This window comes from Amblyomma americanum, chromosome 3 (genome assembly GCF_052857255.1).
Source record: "Amblyomma americanum isolate KBUSLIRL-KWMA chromosome 3, ASM5285725v1, whole genome shotgun sequence".
NCBI lineage: Eukaryota > Metazoa > Arthropoda > Arachnida > Ixodida > Ixodidae > Amblyomma > Amblyomma americanum.
In genome coordinates, this window is record NC_135499.1 from 74756490 (window position 1) to 74776407 (window position 19918).

Below are 19918 nucleotides of genomic sequence, written 5' to 3' on the forward strand. Positions count from 1 at the left end.
ATACCCTGGTACAAATGGTTCTTGTCAGTTTTGTTGGAGGTCATTTGATAATTTGAACTTTTTATGGTCCCTTGGTGTTCGATTTAATGAGATTTTGCAGTAATACACATTTTGTTGAAATCTACAATAGCACCTTTGAGATTAACCTTTTTTTTTTGAAGTTGAGTAAAGCAGACTTGTTCTGCAGATCATATCTTTGTAGCATAAGGCGAAATGTGGTTTACGAGAAACTTAGTGCTGTGCTAAAAAATATGCAGTGAAAGCTCTTTAATCCGGTCGGCAAAAGACCAGAAAGAAAAGAGAAAAGCTAAGAAAACAAATTGTAAAGTTGTTCTGCAAGGAGCTGAAACATTGTCGCCTGCTTTTGACATGAAAACTGCACGGCAATGATGCACGGAGGCGCGGAGCGCCTTAGTCTAGCTGCAATTTTGTAACAGTTTGCAGTATATATTTACCATGACGCCACGCTAATAGCCACGCGCCAGCGCCTAGCGTGCTTCCCAACGCCGTTCAAATCCAGCGCGCTGCTGCCAGGTCACGTGGCAGGACGCAGCACACCTTCCTCCCATCCTCTCTCTCGGTGCATTCGGGAGTGATATCCGGCTAGGCCTTACGCCGCGCCGTGCCGTGCTCCGTGCTGCTGCTGTTCGTGTGCTGTTTTTGTCTGATTTCAAAATCGTTCCTTCAAACTTCCGTTTGGATTTTTTGCTTATAGTAGCTTGCGCCGCGTGTCAGCAATGCAGCCGTTCGCGTACTTTGTGAAAAGTGACAACGCCGAGAAGCATGGAGCCATTTCATATTGATAACACGTTCGGCTTCAACCGTAGCAACCGCGAAGCAAGAGAAGAAAGCGGTTACTGGAATGCGTCGAGTCCTCGTTTCCACAACACGTTCGACTTCAACCATAGCAGCCGCAAAGCAAGAGAAGAAAGCGGTTACTGGAATTCGTAGAGTCTTCGTTTCCAGGTGAGACCCATATTGTAGCGCAAGAGTGCGTGCAATTTGTGACCGCGAAAATAAACGAGCGAGCGCAAAGGCGAGAAGGAGCGGAAGGGACGAGGCTCTGTCAGCTCTGTCCTGTTCGTTTCCCTTCGGCATTGCGCGTGAGTCACTGGTTGTTTCCGCGGCAGCAAAGTGCATTCCACATCGAATCATCAAACTGCTGGTCCGTCAGTGTTCACAGTGTATGCGTTGCGACGCGAGCGCCGAGGTGTATGCATAGATGCGTTTGCTGAATGGCAGGCGCGCGTAGGAGTCCTAAATGTAAATGTGGCAATTGTATACCGCCCAGCAAGGCGCGTGACTATGTTTTGGGCTTTCGTTAAGGTGGTTGCCCGACTTCCTGTTCATTATTCGACGTGGGGCGTGATCGTGCACTGCCTGCACGCGTGTTTTTGACGCCAGTATCGGCCCGTTGCGAACTGCCGATAGCGTGCGCCGCTCGGTCTGTTTAGCGTTCTGTTATTCGCTACGCGTATGTGCGTCTTTATAGTAATCTGATGTGGCGTCTTAAGGTTAGAACACACCTCTACGAGCCGATTACACCAGCTGTCAAGCTCAGAGTGGGAGGGGTGTGACGCGTCAAGGCATGCAAGCGACTGAGTGAATTGAAGCGACGTGTCACTGCGATACCACAACAGGTAGCTGCCTGCTCGATCACTTTTGTAACGTTGGTACCGTTGCCTGCAGCTGTAAAGTTCTTTTAGTTGCTGGCGGCCGTGAATAAAAGTCGTTGCTAAATGATGACGAAGAAGTAGCCATAGAAAAAGAGCGCTTTGTAACCCTTTCAAATTAAGTTGTTTTGAATAACCTAAGTAGTACAGAGCTGATCATAAAAACTAGTGTGGGCAAGTGGCATTATGTATTTGAAGTTTGGCTGTTTAAACATTTTCTTGTGGTTGTGTGAAATGCCAGCAATACAAATAATTATCAGGAAGTGCCAGGCATTGTGGGTGCAAAATACACAGCTGGAAATTCTGTTATGCAGGTGAAGTGCCTTCTCTTCAGTAATGAAGAGGTCTGAAAAGAGCTTCATCGGAGAAGATGTCTCCACTGTCGAGATTTGGGGCTGTTCTTGTCTGTGCCTGTTCAGCATACATTGCAGAGCACAAGTATGTGTCGAGTTTTCTCAGATCTGTTTTTTTTCACCTCTGCATTGAGATCAGTGTGTTGCAATGTCTGCTTTGGACCAGAACGTTGATGGCATGTATTGGCATTCCCCTATTCAAAATAACGTGTGTGTCTCTTCTCAATAGGTCATCATCAGATAGTGCCAGTTTCATGCTCAGAAAGAAGCAGTGCTTATATACAGGGGTGTCTCGGCTGGCCTCGGAACCCTTACAGAACTAGCGAGGAATCTGAGACTTCCTGTACTAGAATGCTTATAAGGAGCGTATGAATCCGAAGCAATCAACCAATTTTCTTTTTCTTGTTATTGGTGGTTGGAACATTTCTCCTGTCATTTCTAAAATTTCGTGGTGATTTTTAGCAAGAATCATTAACACGTTTTCTTATAGCCAAAACGCAAAAAATGCAACGTTGACAGCACAACACACAGGGTGGAAGAAAAAGGGAAACCCGCACCCTCATACCACGATTGAGTCCAGAGCTGGCCGCTCAACTCCAAGGCTACAAAGCAACAGCGAGCACAATGGCTTAGCCTCAGCTCAGCCGCTTTCTCTCTGTCCCTCTCTAGTTCCCTCCCCACCCGTTCTCGAGTCACTAGAGACCCCCTTTAATGCAGCCAGGCTTTAAGAAATGCCAATATGAAGTAATGGGCTACAAGGCAGCATTCTAAGGTGATATTACAGCATGAGAACAATGCTTTTATTCTTTTTTCCTCTAGTATCCATCTCCCATGGCACTCCTCATAGACACTCATAGTAGAAGGATAACCATGTCAAGCTTCTGCAGTAATGCCGGTGTCACATGGCACTCCTCAGAGACTGGTCCAGCAAATACGTTTTATTTCACTTGATGAAAAGAATATGAATGGTGTTATATAGTGCAGCTATGAATGCACCTCAAAGATGAGAAACATTAATTGGACTTGAAGCTTGGCAGCTTCTCTTCTGTGGCCTCTCACTGTATAACGAAAGTAAAAACAGCGCTAATTTTTGCACAAACCACACAGAAAGAACAGACAGGACAGCGCCCGTCCTGTCTGTTCTTTCTGTGTTGTTTATGTAAACATTAGCGCTGTTTTTACTTTTGTTACACAATGTTACACCAACTAGTCCAGCAAGAGGTACTGTTAAATGAACTTTTCACTGTAGTTGCAATATTTTTACTGCCTCTAGATCTGAGTGGAAAATAAGCACCGTCTACTGCAAACTACTTCAAGGTCTGTTGAATTATAGCCTGTGCACAAAAAAGCTAAAAGTGCTAAATGAAAAAAGGTGAATGTTCACCATAAATTGTTACCTCTGTGATTATCTTGGTCAGTTCTGATTTTTTTTTTGCCATTTCACTTGCTTGGTGATGACACTGTGCAAGTTCAGTGAATATACTTGCTCTGTTACACTTACAGGAAATTAGGAGCTTGTAGTGACCTGTTTGACTCAGCCTTTCGGCATGCTACCTGATATCATAGTTCAACAAAGCTTGAAAGAAACTGCATATACTATGGACACCAGATGTTTGCTTGCGTCTTTTTTCAAATGCCTTAGACATTAATGTGCAGGCGCGGACAGAAGTAAACGAAGCGCGCCGCACAAGAAAGAACTGCTTTTCAGCGCCGCCTAGCAAAACCACACGTAAGCTCAAAATCGCGACACGCATATGCAGGCCCCCTACCAGCGCAACTCTCATTGCTCCGCTCGCCTCTCATTCGGCCGTAGTCAGGGTCACGCTGATGATGGTTATGATCAGATGGTTGCGCCCTTAGTAGCGAGCGGGCATTTCGGAGCGCACAGACCGCTGCCTTGAAGCCAAAAATCCCGCGGGGGCGACGCTATCATTATGTTGTTTCATCTGTGACAGCTGTGGCGCGTTTCCATTGCAAATAGCACGCGTCCTTCGAACTTTAGTTGCTTCTGGGATTCATTTCCATCTCGCTATAGACCAAATAAACTCAAAAGCACTCGATCCACCACCGCAGTTTCGGGATCTTTTATACAGTTACTGTTCATTTTCGGCTTGCTCCTACGAGGAACCGACGGAGCGGCAAAGCATGCGCCCTGTGTGTCTGTACTGCACCACAGTGCTCCTGCATTGGAACCTCGCCTAAGAGGTCAGCTTAAAAGGAGATGAAACCGCCGCTCTTGGCGCTTTTTGCAGCGCGATCCAGCGTCTCAAGGATAGTGACTGCTTCCAAATGTGCTGGATGCAGCTGTTGGGTTTTCACACCTATATTCTCAAACAGACCAATGTCTATATGTAACCGGTAGCTGTGAAGTAATACAGCTCGTACAGAAGAGTTTGGATCACTTGCTGGGTTCTGTCGTGGCTCATACTCTGATTAGTGGGCGATCACGGATACTTACATGCCGAATTTCGCACGCGGGGCACGCAACAGTGACGCACTGCTGCCGCGGCATTCATGTGGGTGAGACAGCGGGTGCTTGTAGTCATCCTAAGATCCAAAGGTGCATGCAAAGTGATTACCATGAGCTCTGCTCCGCACATGACAGCGCGATACGCAGCGCACTGTCTCAGTGGTGATAAGAGCAGGATCCATTATAGGGGCAGTTTGTTTCGGGGGAGACAGGCAGGGTGCATACACTAGCGCTGCGTCAGCGCCTGGTAGGAACAAGGCGAATCATCAGTGATAACTGTAGAAAATTAACAAAAAACTGCGGCAGTATGCCGAGTGTTTCGAGCGCGTTTGCTTGCAAGTGAGACGCAGCAGAGTCCCAGCGGCAGCAAAAGTTCGAAACATGCGGGTTGTTTGCGGCGCAAACATGCCTCCAGCTGTCTCAAACGAAGCGGCTTAATGGTAGAGCTGTCCCCGCACAATTTGCCTTATCAAGACAGCGGTCTTTGTTTTCCGAAATGTTCACTAGCTACACAGAGCACGACCATCCAATCATGATCATCATCAGCACGACACAGACGCCGGACGAATGCGAGGCAAGCGGAGCATTGAGAGGGTCGCGCCGGAAGCGGGCCTGCACATGCGCGTGGCGATTTCCAGCTCTCGTCTGGTTTGGCTAGGCGGCGCTGACACGCAGTTCTTGTGTGGCACGCTCTGTTTACTTCTGTCCGCACCTGTACATGGACCACCCCGTGATATTTGCTCTATGACTGGTAAATAATTTATAATTGTCTTTCTCTTTGTTGTTTCAGTATTATCAACCGAACGATGGCTGCGACGTGTAGTTGGTTTTCAGGTCATGGCAAAAGCAAGAAAACTGGTAATATAACTGCTGCTATGGCATTTGTTGTCATTCCAGCTTTTGAAACAGGCTGTTTTAGGTGTTGTAGTGAATTAAAACTGCATATCAACATTTATATTGTAGCCTTTTCCATGCCTCAGCAGACCTAAAGGCCAACTAGGCATCACAGCCATCATTTGGCTGATCAAGCCTAAACAACATCAGAGAAGGAAATGGAATTATAAATTATTTAATGATAGGCAAATACCATTTGGGTATTCGTGTATTCTAATGTCTAATGCAGCGTTTAAAAAAGTATGTGACCAAAGTTGCATTTTTATAGTCCTTGAAACTTATTTTTTAGGTGTTTTCTATTTCACTGTTCTCAATTTGCAGAGGTAGCAGTGTTCAGTACTGCTTACCTTCTTTTTGTTGTTCTCTTTTCATTCATTGGTTGGGCCCTGTTTTCCTGTGTTATTCTGTGTTGTGTAATCGCATAGTGCATCCCTTCTTTTTTGTTTGTGCACCACTTCTGTTCAGTTTTTTTTTTTTGTGGGAGGCCTCATGACAGCTGGCAGCTTTCCTTTCATTTTTGCCTTCTCCTCTGACGGTGCTCATGGTACTAGACAAATTATAGTTTACTGAAAGGCTGAATTCTAAATTGTACAACATCATTAAGGTGCCCTCTTCCTTTTTAGCACATGCCATTAATGGTGATGCCTACTGTTGCCAAGAATCTTACATTGACACAAATTTGTTTCACAAGTGCAGGGCATGCTTTGCTCTCATGTAGAGTTTGTGCATTTACAGTGTATAGCTTGTACATTGTCTCTTAGTTGGTGACTGACACAGTGGCCTCATTGGTTGGCTTTTATATTATTATGAAGGTTAGAATTCGTTTTTCTCACTGCTGATGAGCTTTACAGGAGCTTATGATGCCTTCAACAGTCATGTCTTTTTTATTGCTTTAGTTAGGATACTGAGGCTCAAATGAGCGAGCATCTGAGACCAAAATACCAGTATAACTTCGTGCCGTTTGTCAGCTTTCTTTATGATGTGCATAACTGTTCAAGTAGGAAATAATTTCAGGTCTTAGTGGTCCTTCATTTTCTTTTGCTTTTCAGCCTTTATGCCAGATGTCAGATTTTGGAGGATAGTTTGTCACATCCTTCATCATTGAAGTAGGTAGCACAATGTACCAGCCGTGACAATTGGTCATTATAACTAAGCACCCCACCTTCCCTTTATGAGCACACCAAAGCTGAGATCTGATGGCAACTTTGATGAGTATTTACACCTGAAGTTGTCTTGTTACAAGCATAATGTTACGGACCACTTTAAAATTTCCTTATGCTATTAGGTTCAAATCATGTTTTTGCTTGCTGTCAAACTCGCTCAACGGCACTTTCATTGTGAAAATTAGTATAACACTTGGAAAAGGCAGCCAGGTCCTTCATTGAATGTGAGTGGTGCACACTGGAATCCTGCTCCTGCAGGAAATCATGTGGGTCATATTGGAGGTTGTGTTAAAAAGTAATGAAGCATAGATATGATAATGGTGATACACAGTTATTACCATTTTGTGGCCCTTGACCAATTTCTGTCTTTTAAAGGCACTGTACTAAAAAGAAACTGAAGTGCACTGGAGCCGCTGGAAACCTTTTGTGTGAAGAAAAGGCATAATGACTGTGCTCATGACAATTTCATGATTGTGCAAAATTTCAAAATGACCATTTTACTACTTCTTTATGAATATGTACTCTCTAGTGTCACATAAGGTGTAATGACAGAACTTGTCTCTAATTTTTCTTTGCACTTCAGTTTTGTTTCTATTTATATTTTGTATTTCTTACCATGAACAGCACAGGCCATGCACTCCTGTATTACTTTGTATAAGGAAACAGTGGCAAGTCAAGTGTCTGCGTGTGGGCCCCTCGTTGAACACTATTCTAAGGCACTAAGTTGTTTGCCTTGGACTCAATAGTTCATGCGCTTCTAGCTGAAAAAATAAGTAATGTTTCGTTCAATTTTGACTACAAGAACTTTGCTAACCAGGCAGCATGTTGAGGATACATTAGATTTACTGCAGGTCAACCGGCATTAGTGCCTTGCTTGACAAGGGCATGGGCAAGAACTGCAATTAGAAAATTGCTCTTAGCAGTCACTGCGAAGCCGCCGCGGTGGCTGAGTGGTTATGGCACTCGGCTGCTGGCCCGAAAGACGCGAATTCAATCCCTGCCGCAGCGGTCAAATTTCGATGAAGGCGAAATTCTTGAGGCCCGTGTACTGTGCGGTGTCAGAGCACTCTAAAGAACCACAGGTGGTCGATACTTCTGGAGCCCTTCATTACGGTGTCTCTCATAGCCTGAGTCGCTTTGGGACGTTAAACCCATATAAACCAAACCAGTCACTGCGTGTTGATTTAAACACTGGCAGTGCTCCTACTATTTTTATTTTCAGCATTTGCTACCACACATACTAATCTGCGATTTTCAAGGATGAAGTCAATTCCTTTTCAATAATTGTGCAGTTAAAGTTGCATGTTCTAAAGTTCGAAGCAAGCAGTTGCCTTTTGTACTTCACACTCCTATCAGAACTCACCACTATTGCATGACACCATCAACATCAAGGTGCAAGTCTTGTGTTGGTAATAAACGAAATGGTTTCTACTTTCTCGTTTCAACAGGCGTTAAAGCATACTGCTGTTGTTGCTGTGAAGCATACAAATACAATTATTATCATATTCCTGGCTGCAAATATGGCTAAGAATTTTTATATGCGTGTTCTTTTTCCTTTAGGTGCATCTGAATTCAAGGTAGAGAAGGCAATGTATGACACCGTGAAGGGAATCTCAATGGATGCAGTATTTCACAAGAGAACTGCCATTCCCATCTGGTCAACAGAAGCAGTTGTACTATGCAGTTCCAGTGGCAAGTGCTCAGGAGGTGACAGCGGAAGGCAAGGAAAAGGTTCTCCACAAGGCTCAGAATAGAGGGCTGGGATAGTCGGTTCTGGGAAGAATTATGAGACATCATTCCAGCGCACAAAAATTATGTCCGGTGTCCGTGGTGTCTATCCTCTTCGTTCGTGTATTTTTGTGCGCTGGAGTGTGAAAAATGGATGCACTGAGAGGTAATTGCTAGCTGTAGCTGGATTTATCTCAGGGGCATATACTCACTCCATCAGTGTATGTGAGAATTACGACTGAGGTTTGTTAGTGGTTTATAATATGAAAGCGCCAAACAAAGGATAATGCCAGACATACAAGACGTGATCAAATAATTGTAGATGTCTTCATGTGAAAGTTTATTTACAGGAGGTTAATTGATGGGTTCAGTTAGCTCGTGTGAAGATAGAAGCAGCTTAAAAGCCTAGGCTCTATGTTCAGTGCGGCAGTGCATAGTCAATGAAATTACTCATAATGAACAACTTTTAGTGAATATGTACTTCTCATGCCATGGAAACAGAAGATGGACGGTACTTAGCAGTCATTTGCCCTGAAGCTTGGATTTTAGCTACTGAGGCCTAAGTGATGCTGATTCAGTATAGGCATACGTGGGTGCCGCCACATTTGCCATCATGAATCCTCTGGTTGCCTCTACTTAACAACGAAAATTTGTATGTTATAACTTGTAGCCATCACTGAAAGCATTTTGCATGAAAATAAGCTTGAATTGAATGCTAGCTGGCCTATTGTTTAACTGTCAGATGCCATGATGGAAGTCACTGTTAGAGTCCATCATGTAGCCCATAATGAACCCCTGTTTGCCCTTACCTTCTCTGCTCTCTTTTCTAGCTGTTATGCATACAGTTTTACAAGTCATGTTCTAACTTCAGCTACTTCATTTTACATGTAAAAAGATTTTGGCTACTTTTTACTCAAGCATAGGTGTGCTTGAGCACTCTTTTGCTAGCTTTGCTGCATGCTTTGTAAAAATAGTTTGCAGCATTGAATATGACAAAGCATATCTTAGCCACTTTTTTTCACACTTAGCACGGACGGCCCAGCGGGGCCTGTAGAGATGGCTCGAAGCGGTTGCAGTACTTTGTTGCATAAATGTTGGGAGGAATCATGCGACTAGTGAGTTACGTAGATGTGTGGCAGTAAACATTGCTACTTTGGAAAAGGCGCCAGTCTGCTATACAATGTCAGCGAAGCTTAACGAACCCCACTTGGTCTAAACTAATTTGGAGCCCTGCACTACAGTGTCCTAAGGCCATTATTGCTTTCTGCCTTGCTGTGAGAAGCGGATCTTGCAAGTGATCTGCCTGCTTAGAACCAGTCAACTTGTTAAGCTTATTCACTTAACTCATAATCAACTCAGGCATTTTTCATAATTGGAACCTTAACGCTTGGATGCACCAAAAGAAGTGCATCTCACTGGAAGACAGGGCGTGCTAGGCACTATAGTGGGCAATGCACAGTACGCAGAATCTAGTGTGGGTTTTGTATGTGTGCAAGTGTCTGCAGGTACTCTGCAGTCAACTGCACCAGAGGCTCAGGATGTGCATAGCAAGCTATACCTAAACAAAACTCGTGCGCTCAGGCAGCTTTGGTTTTAATACATTCAGCAGGAAAAATAATCTGGCAGCTTTTTTTGCGCTTCTGTTGGGGTTTTACCAGTGCCAGAGTTCATCGCATCTTGTTTAAGATTTCCTTTCGAATCATTAACATTCCACCCTTGTCATTTTGTATGTGGCATTCAGCTGAAAATAAATTTCCGCAGTCGGCTTTTTATGATTTGCTGCCACTTTTATGGAAGAAATTAAGAGGAATGGTCTTCTAAATAGATGCAGCCAGCCATGCAGTGCTTTACAGTTCTGCACCCTGTGCGCATAAAGTCTCAATACATGGATTTTGTCACCCTGAAATATACTCGCATCAGATATTTTTTTTGTCGAACTACATCTTGTCTCCTTTTTGTGCCCATCTTTATGGGCATCTTGTAATCATTGCTGTAATTCCTTAATTTCTCTTATTTTTGTTTTCTGCAGCAGTAGAATTTCCATATCAATTTATTTCTCTAGGCTACCAAGTATTAGTATCTCTGAGCCTGGTAATGAATCAAATTACCGGAGATGCTAGAGTGCTGTTGATTGTCTCAGAAAGCCTGACTGTGTTGGAAGGACTGTCATGCTCAATATCAGCTGCAATGCCAAAATATGTCGAATTCAGATTATGATGCAGGCGTACCCAACTGTATTGTAAATATATGCAGTTAGCTATGAATACAAAAGAAAAACACAACGCAATAATTCACATTTTCATTCACACAGCATGATGACGAACAGTGGCAAGGGAGGAGGGACCTCAAAGTGTTTTTCGGTGTCTTCCCCCTTGTCCATGTTCATCGTTGTACTGTGTGAATGAAAGTGTGAAATACTTGCTCATCCAGATACTGATTTCAAGCAAATTAATGCAAGTGGGCTGCTTTATGTGAGTAGCATTGATTTACTATAAAGCAGAAGTCAGTTTATTTACTGTAGAGGCATTGCGAGTCGTATTGAATGTGTACTGTATAATTGCACCACTGAGCTATATTTAATAGCAGTATTTGCTGGTTGTCTTTGCACCGTGATTATTATAGTGTATTTCACACAAATTCGTGATTTTGTTCTGTTGTTCTTCAGGCATTGTGGCTACACAGCTGGAGTCAAGCTTCTATCAGGGAAATTCAACCTATTCGACTTTGCCAGAAAAGATGCATGCTATGATGCTTGGGGCCTCCATCTTGACTATACTGCCAATTTTGTCTACCAATGAAGCTAAGGACGCTTTTGTGCAAATGTGAGCACTTTTTCTTTCTTTACGATACGTGCTTGCTCTTCGGCAAGAACAGAAATGATGTGGTTATGTGCATGCTCCAGTGTACAATCATGTGGAAAATTATGACGCTGCGAGTGTGTGCCATACTATGCCTAACTGCGTGCAGGTGCCATCTGATGAAATGCTCGTGCCATCAAGGCCGGCGCAGCGCGATTGATGGATGTTAGTGCACCTGACTCGACATCAGGAGTGCTTGCTGTTTTACACCATTTGGCATGCATTCGCTGGTATCTCTTAATTTTTCTCACGATAGTATGTCCAAACTCACAGCATCTCAATCAAGACATTCTACGGTATACCAACCACACCAAATCGAATGGTACATCGACCACACCAGGAAACACCAAACGAAACCACACCAGAGCCGGTATTAGACAACCGGGTCACAGCACAGAAAACCAGACCAGAACACACTAAAGCACACCACACTACGCCACATCAGGACCCGTGTCTGAAAATCCTGGTCTGGTCGGAACACCAGACACGGTCACACCAGAACCCGTGTCTAAAAAAGCCAGTTTGGTGTAAACACCAGAAACGGGCTGGTGTTTTTTTTCGACTGGGTATATGGCATTTCTTTCAATTGTGCCTAGGAACTACTGGCAACGTATTGATTCCTTTCAATATAATTTTGATGCATAGTGTTTTGTTCAGCTGTAGGTTAATTTGAGCCCTCTACATATGGTGAGTCCACTTCAGATTAAGTTGGGACTTCGAAATTGCCTCATGTTGCATTTGGATTTGTAGACCTGAAAGCTTCATTTTGTACAAGTGTATTTGAAAGAGGATTTGCTGTATACAATATCTAGCCTACTACAAGAAATTAGCACAAGCATTAGCCTTGCTGTTCATAGTGGCAGCTGACGGTTATGTTCTTACATCACTCATTTAGCTCCAGACTACAATTTTGCCATGGTTCAAGGTGGCCTTAAAGTAATGGCTTCACTTTTTCGCCCGTCTTATTGTTTGGGAAGTGTATGCCATTGAGTCGTGCATAAAAGGAAGTTAATATGATGATGCAAAGATGGGCATTTAGAAGACAACAGAGAATTCTGTTATCATTAAGCTGAGTCACACCACTGTGATCATAGGTCTCTGAGTCCTCTGTATTATCCTGTTCTACATCCTTCTGATTTTTTGTTGACTTGCACATGGTTCCTCGAAGAGGGAGTCTTATGAATGGTTCAGTGTATGGTTTTCATGGCATAGTTCACTTTGTATAATCTGTATATTCTATTTCAGATCAAAAAGCTAGCACTCATTGGGAGTGAGCCAGCTGATGAGGCTACAAAACTTATTATGAAGACTAGTGAAGACTCCTGTGGCCCTTATGTACACATTGAAGGGGCGGGGCGAAAAAGAAGCATTTAAGAACCTACGGCTGTACAGCGCAATTTTTGGTGAGTACATGTGAATCTTCTGAAGGTTATAGACACTTTGTGAACACACCATCTAATTGCAGGAAAAAGCTACTTTCAATCTGCCTGGTGTGGTTTTCAGCACTTCCGTTATCAATTACTGAGTAGCCATCCAAATATAAAGGACTATAGGTACCAAATTTTTGCTTGTGCGTTTTTTTCTTTCAAACCATGCGTTAGACATTCTATACATGTACGACCACTAAATAATTTATTATTTAATTGCATAGTGGTGGTTCAAAAGTGCCAACACACACGGACCAAGAGACGAGACACACAAATCAGCACTGATCTTACAACTGATTTTTTTTTATTAGGAAGAAGCACATCATATATATACACACGGAAAAACAGCGCACATGTGCGATGTCAACAAGACTCCTAGTGCTAGTAAAAGGCAAAAACCGCTTTAAAAGCATGTGTGTATCTGCAGAACCGCTACCCACTATGTAGCATATTGACTTCTCGAAGCGATAATGTAACAGATGATGTACTCACGCACCAATTACTTTTTCTGATAATATGAAACGCCTCAGCTACTTCTCTAGTGGGCTGGTCAGAATGAGCGAACAAGATATCAGTATCGGTGCTTGAAATTTTCTTTAGTGCTAAGATGCACAAGCTTAAAGTTCGTTTCCGGGCAAGCGTATCTGAGCACAATTCTTGGCAATTGTTTGTGTCTATCTATCTTCGCAAACATTTGTCGTCACTTCACGTAAAGGATCCGTTTCTCGTACCTACAGTGGACTCCTCTTAAACGGAACTTGAAGGGGATTCAAAGTGTTCCATTTATCAGAAGTTTCATTTAAGCAAAGCACACATATTTCATGTAGAAATATTTATTTACTCTGCACCAGCCCTTACCGATCTGGGCATGAAGAAAAAAAGGAATCAGTTGTGGTCTGTTTTACATTCTTCAGTTGCTTTTTAACAAAGTAACTGTGCATATTTGAAAGGCTTTGCGAAAATTCTGCGCTCCCTTCACGTTCAAAGTACTGTAGCAAAAGTGCAACTGCATTCCTAGCTGCGCTGTCTGGCACCGCACTGGGCACAGGGTCCTCGCACTCATCACTGGAGGATGAGTGGTCCTCGGCTTGCACTTCTGCAATAATTTCTTCAAGGCTTTCCTCGCGACAGGTGCATACATTTGCATCTATGTCCTCATAGTCTTGTCGTGAGAAAGGGGCAGAGGGCACTATTTGATTAAGTATAGTGTCTGCTTCTTCATCAGCAGTACCTGCCTCTTCATGGGCTATTGGATCGTGTGCTTCGAAGCCTGCATGGTGGAAGCACTTCTGCACTGTTGTTGCCTGAACTTGTTCCCAGGCACGGGCCAATATGTGGATAGCAGACAGCAAGTCAATGACATAATCCTTTCCACTGTCAGCACAAAGCAGCATGCGGTGAAGCAGTTGGCGGCGGTAGTGAACCTCGACGTTCTGGATGACTCCTTGGTCGTTTGGTTGGATGACAGCAGTTGCATTGGCAGGGAGGAATTCAAGGCTGATGGACTTCAGCCCTTCCACCTGGCCATGGGCAGGGCAATTATCTAAGATGAAGACAACTTTCCTGCTCTGTCTCGTAAACCTTGCGTCCTCCTCCCGCAGCCAATTTTTGAAAATTGCTGTTGTCATCCACGCTCTCCCATTTGCAGTGTAGGCCATAGGTAGATTTCAAATGCCCTTGAAGCAATGTGGGTGTCTCGATTTTCCTACCACCAGCAGCTTTAACTTTTCATCGCCTGCCATATTAGCGCCCACCAGCACGGTAATGCGCTCTTTGCTGCGCTTCCCACCTGTACAGGCTTCGCCTCTGTAGGCGAGAGTCTTCGATGGAAGTTCCTTGTAGAAGAGGCCCATCTCGTCGACGTTGAATACGTCTCGTGGCTCATAGCTGTTTAAAATCTCCTGCAGCCGTCCGCGTTGCCAGTCAGCGCAGACTTCTCTATTCACTGCATTACTTTCTCCTGAGATGGTTTTGAAGACTAGACCATGGCGCTTTTTAAATCTGCTAAGCCATCCGTCGCTGACGCAGGAATTCTCAACCCCATTTGCAAGGCTATCTCCCGTGCCTTTTGCTCCAAAATTGGTCCACTTATGGGAAAACTGGCACTCCGCGCACGCTTAAACCACAGAAAAAGAACCTTTTCAAGTTCTTCATACGGTGTCGTCCTCATACACATCCGGTTGGAAGCGAAGGTCCCAGACTTGACAGCTCCTTGAATGACGTCTTTGTTTTTCATGATCTGCGAAAGCGTCGACTTCGGTATGTCGAACTTCTTCGCAACTTCTGTTCTTGAAAGGGAACTTCGCTCAAGCTCCTGCAGAATTTGTAACTTCTTTTCAAGCAAGAGCGCTTTGTGCGGCCGCTTCTTAACGCTTTCCATCACGTCGACGCACCGACAACACCGGTCGCACGTAGGCCTAACGCAGAACGACGACAAAAACAAGATTATCAAGCGACTTACTGGATTGGCTTGTCCCGGCTATAGCGTTGGCTGCGAAGAATTTGTTCATGGTTGCGAGACTGCCGCTGACATATGCGAGCACAAATACGCTTGGGAGGATTCCAAATTTTTAACTTTTGTGCCGTTTAGCCGAGGGTAACACGTTAGTGGTGTTCCAATTATCCGAAGAATTTTACTGCTGCAGATATACGAAACCAACCAAGTAACCCTGCTTAATTTTGTTTATCCATAAGTTTCATTTAACCGAGTTTCGTTTATTGGGCGTCCACTGTAATTCTGAGGCAGTAGCGGATTTCCTCTGAAATCAGAGGCGGGCACTATGTGATGGTTTTAGTGTAGATGTGGTTGATTTGTTTTATTCTCTTCCACACTTTGAACTAATCCAGTATGTGCAGCATTGTATTACGGATGAGAGCGATGAATGCGTGTTCCAAAATGAGTGTGGAATCACAATGGGATTCTTTCTTTATCTCTTATCTTACTACCTGAGTAACACGTTTGTTGAGTGGGATGGTCGTCTTTATATGCAAAAATCGGGTGTGTGCATAGGTGCCAAGGTAGCTCCCATTCTCAGTAACATTTATCTAAGCAGGGTTGATATGAAAGTTGAGACTGATCTAGCCGGTTATTGCATATGCATTTTCTGTTATGTGGATGATTACCTGGTGCTGGCTAGGTCCGTGAATCCCAAATTTGTGTCAAATGTTCATAGTTTTGCATGTAATTGGTTGGAGCTGAGGTTCACACATGAAGTCCCTCAAGAAAGTCTTGCAGTTCCTTAATTAAAATTCTCTTTCGAACCCAACCATATCTGTTGGCAGTATTCCCCTAGAAGTGAAAAGTCCCTTTCGAATTACAGGTCCTTTCATTCAAAGCTTGCAAAAAGTGGCATCTTTACGGGATGCTTAGGCATGGCATTAAAAAAATCTTATCATAAAATGATGTCCTGTCTCTTAGCCCAAATAGACAGATGTAGGTAAGCTGGTTTCTGGGACTCAGTTCTCGTTTCAAGTGCAGACAGTCCTCCATGAGCTGAAATCGTATGCAAGTACCTCGGGGCTGGAAAAGGGGTCGGAAGAAGGGAGAAGAAAGGTAGTGGGTTATGCCATATGTCCACATGCTATCGCACCGGATTAAAAAGAGTGGGAAGCAAGCATGGGGCAAAGGTTCTGTTCCCTGCACATAACAAGCTAGAGAGTGGGGGCGGCAGTTCAAAGAAAGCATAAAGGGCGCAGAAGGAATGCTTGCAACATAAATCATGAAAATAGATGGTGTAAAAGAGAAGACTGGCGTAGCATATCAAATCCCTCAGTCCTGTGGCCTTACCTACATAGGTCGAATTGGCCGCTGCGTTAACGTGCGGCTCATGGAGCACGCTAATTCTTTAGGAAAGAAACTAACCTAGCTAAGCATTGTTTCACGTGCAAACGTGCGCCATTTTTTTGACGATACTGATGTCTTGTTCGCTCATTCTGACCAGCGCACTAGAGAAGTAGCTGAGGCGTTTCATATTATCAGAAAAAGTAATGGGTGCGTAAGTATGCATCTGTTACATTATCATTTCGAGAAATCAATAAGCTACTTAGTGGGTAGTGGTTCTACAGATATTCACGTGCTTTTAAAGCAGTTTTTTTCCTTGTACTAGCACTAGGAGTCTTGTTGACACTGCGCATGTGCGCTGTTTTTTCGTGTGTGTATATATGACATGCTTCTTCCTAATAAAAAATCTGTAGTAAGTTCAGCGCTGGTTTGTGTGTCTCGTCTCTTACATTGTCCGTGTGTGTTTGCGCTTTTGTATGGATCAACACCAACTAGCGCAATGTGCAGTTTTTCTGCAATTTAATTTCTTCTTGACGCTGTTTCGGTTTCATCAGTCGAACGATGACTGTGACATGTAGATGGTGTTTAATTCACATGAGGCATAAAAAATCGGTTATATTATTGCCGACAGGTCATTTTTGTCATTCCAGGTCTTGGAAGAGGCTGGATTAAATGTCGTAGTCAATTAAAGCTACATATCAGTGATTGTATTAGTTTTTCTAGTTGCATCGTGTGACCAAAACATCAACTTGACGACAGTCGGCGTTCGGTCGATGAAGCCAAAACAGCATGAGAGAAGAAATTCGATTATAAACTATTTAGCGGGGTTGTAGGCAAGTAATACCTGGTAATCCATGTATTTTATTATCTAACGCATCATTGGACAGAAGAAAGCACGCAATAAATTTAGGTGTCTATATTCCTTTAATGGCTCATGCACCTTTCGGTTATTCTTATTATGGATATTTATGTTTATTATGGTTACGGATATTAACAGCAAACGAAATTTGCTGATATTTCAAGCATTGCACATTGTAGCATTGCATACGGCTTTGAAGCATTTCCTGAAAGATGTGACTATAATACTTTGGAAAGTGATTTTTATCCACCATACTGAATATCAATTTGATGTGTGTGTTTATTTGTTCACTTTTACATCTGCTATGCAGCGCAGAATCCCAACAGCCACCATGGAAGGCAACAACAGAGTGGCTGCGTTCGTGCTGGGGGCGAGAGACTGGGATGGTGGTCGGAAAGTTCGGATGAAGGGGCGGACCCTTCACCCCAGTAATTGGGGCTTTGTATGCAAGAATGCCCAAAATGTCTTGCAAAAACAAATAAATAAATAAGAAGCATTCTTACTTGCATTGTAATTTCAGTAGTAACATGTACACAAAAAATACTGATGAAGTGAAGAAAGCCTCTCTGGGTTGGCAAGTTGGGCCTTAAGTCTAATTGGGTCGGTGGGCCCAAAGGCATACAGCTATTGGTTTTATATGGGTCATCTTTTTTGACTTCCTGCAAGTTATCACCTAAGAAGCCCACTGGGACCAGAACGGCTAAACCACAGGTGCCCAGTATGGGCTTGCCCACGGGTGCCCAGTACGGGCTAGCCCCCAAAGTCCCGACACGGGCCAGCCCACGGTGGCCCGGCACAGGCTAGCCCACAGAGGCCCGGCACGGGCTAGCCCACGGAGGCCCGGCACGGGCCTGCCCAAGGGGATCCAGCGCGGAGCCTTGTGGGGCTATGCAGTAAGCCAACTGGGCAGCCCTTGAGGGTCCCCCCTGATGCCGAGTTGCAAATCCCGCACATATCCCACGGCGGGCCCCTATGGGCAGCCCGTGCTGGGCCCACAAGGGCCCGCAGTTCAGAGCCCCATTTGTGCTACTGGGGACAGCACGCCCAGTGGAAGATGATAGGCGGAAAATCGATGTGGTCCCCTACTTTCACAAATCGTTACATGAGATAAAAAGTGGCTCAAGAAGTTGTGTTGCAAAGAGACCGCATGCGCAGTGGAAGAGGATAGGAGGAAGATCGATGTGGTGCCCTACTTTCACAAGGCGTTACATGGGATAAAAAAGTGGCTCAAAAACTTTCGGTTCGAAGAGACCGAATGCCCAGTGGAAGAGGATAGGGGGAAGATCGTTGTGGTTCCCTACTTTCACAAGGCGTCTCACGGGATAAAAGAATGTGGCTCAAAAATTTGTGTTGCGAAGTGGCCGCATGCCCAGTGGAAGAGGATAGGAGGAATATCGATGTGGTTCCCTACTTTCACAATGTGACACATGAGCTGAAAAAAGGGGTTCGAAAATTTGCGTTGGGAAAAGCCCGCATGCCCAGTGGAAGAGGATAGGAGGAAGATCGACGTGGTCTCCTACATTTACAACATGTCACATGGGCGGAAATAAGTGGCTCAAAAATTTGCGTTGCGAAGAGACAGCATGTCCAGCGGAAGAGGATAGGAGGAAGATCGATATGTTCCCATACTTTCACAAGGCGTTACCTGGGATAAAAAAGTGGCTCAAAAACTTGTGTTGCGAAGTGACCGCATGCCCAGTGGAAGAGGATAGGAGGAAGATCGATGTGGTCCCCTACTTTAACAAGGCGTCACATGAGATTAAATATTGTGTCTCAAACATTTGCTCTGGGAAGAGACCGCATGCCTAGTGTAAGAGAATACGAGGAAGATCGATGTGGTCCTCTACTTTCACAAGGCGTCACTAGGGCTGAAAAAAGTGGCTCAAAAATTTGTGTTGCGAAGAGACCGCATGCCCAGTGGAAGATCATAAGAGGAAGGTAGATTTGGTCCCCTACTTTCACAAGACGTTGCATGGGCTGAAAAAAGTGGCTCAAAATTAGCGTTGCGAAGAGACCGCATACCCAGTGGAAGAGGATAGGAGGAAGATCGATGTAGTCCCATACTTTCACAAGGCGTCACATGGGATAAAAAATGTGGCTCAAAAATTTCCCTTGCGAAGAGACCGCATGCCCAGTGGAAGAGGATACGAGGAATGTCGATGTGGTCCCCTACATTCACAAGACGTTACATGGGCTGAAAAAAGTGGCTAAAAAATTTGTGTTGCGAAGAGACCGCATGCCCAGTGGAAGAGGATACGAGGAATGTCGATGTGGTCCCCTACATTCACAAGACGTTACATGGGCTGAAAAAAGTGGCTAAAAACTGCGTTGCGAAGAGACCGCATGCCCAGTGGAAGAGGATAGGAGCAAGATCGATGTGGTGCCCTACTTTCACAAGGCGTCACATGGCTAAAAACTGCGTTGCGAAGAGACCGCATGCCCAGTGGAAGAGCATAAGAGGAAGGTCGATTTGGTCCCCTACTTTCACAAGACGTTGCATGGGCTGAAAAAAGTGGCTCAAAAATTAGCGTTGCGAAGAGACCGCATACCCAGTGGAAGAGGATAGGAGGAAGATCGATGTAGTCCCATACTTTCACAAGGCGTCACATGGGATAAAAAATGTGGCTCAAAAATTTCCCTTGCGAAGAGACCGCATGCCCAGTGGAAGAGGATACGAGGAATGTCGATGTGGTCCCCTACATTCACAAGACG

General features: G+C 44.3%; 2 protein-coding genes across 11 annotated transcripts in view; one reads left to right on the forward strand and one right to left on the reverse strand.

Annotated features, from left to right (window-relative positions):
* LOC144123075 (uncharacterized) overlaps window positions 1–19918 on the reverse strand; it is a 408139-nt gene that overhangs the window by 165385 nt on the left and 222836 nt on the right. The gene's annotated exons all lie outside the window — the stretch shown is intronic.
* Window positions 636–17708, forward strand: LOC144124674 (uncharacterized). 8 transcript variants are annotated; one of them, XM_077657501.1, is made up of 7 exons: window positions 648–966; window positions 1988–2111; window positions 5287–5354; window positions 8114–8273; window positions 10947–11103; window positions 12385–12542; window positions 17517–17708. In XM_077657501.1, exons 2-5 carry the CDS (start codon window positions 2044–2046, stop codon window positions 11077–11079), a joined length of 429 nt encoding a protein of 142 aa, XP_077513627.1. In that variant the 5' UTR covers window positions 648–966; window positions 1988–2043; the 3' UTR covers window positions 11080–11103; window positions 12385–12542; window positions 17517–17708. The 8 variants fall into 8 exon arrangements, with proteins under 8 accessions (XP_077513626.1, XP_077513631.1, XP_077513629.1 ...); XM_077657502.1 differs by lacking the exon at window positions 648–966 and adding an exon at window positions 979–1640; XM_077657503.1 differs by lacking the exon at window positions 12385–12542 and having other exon boundaries at window positions 646–966.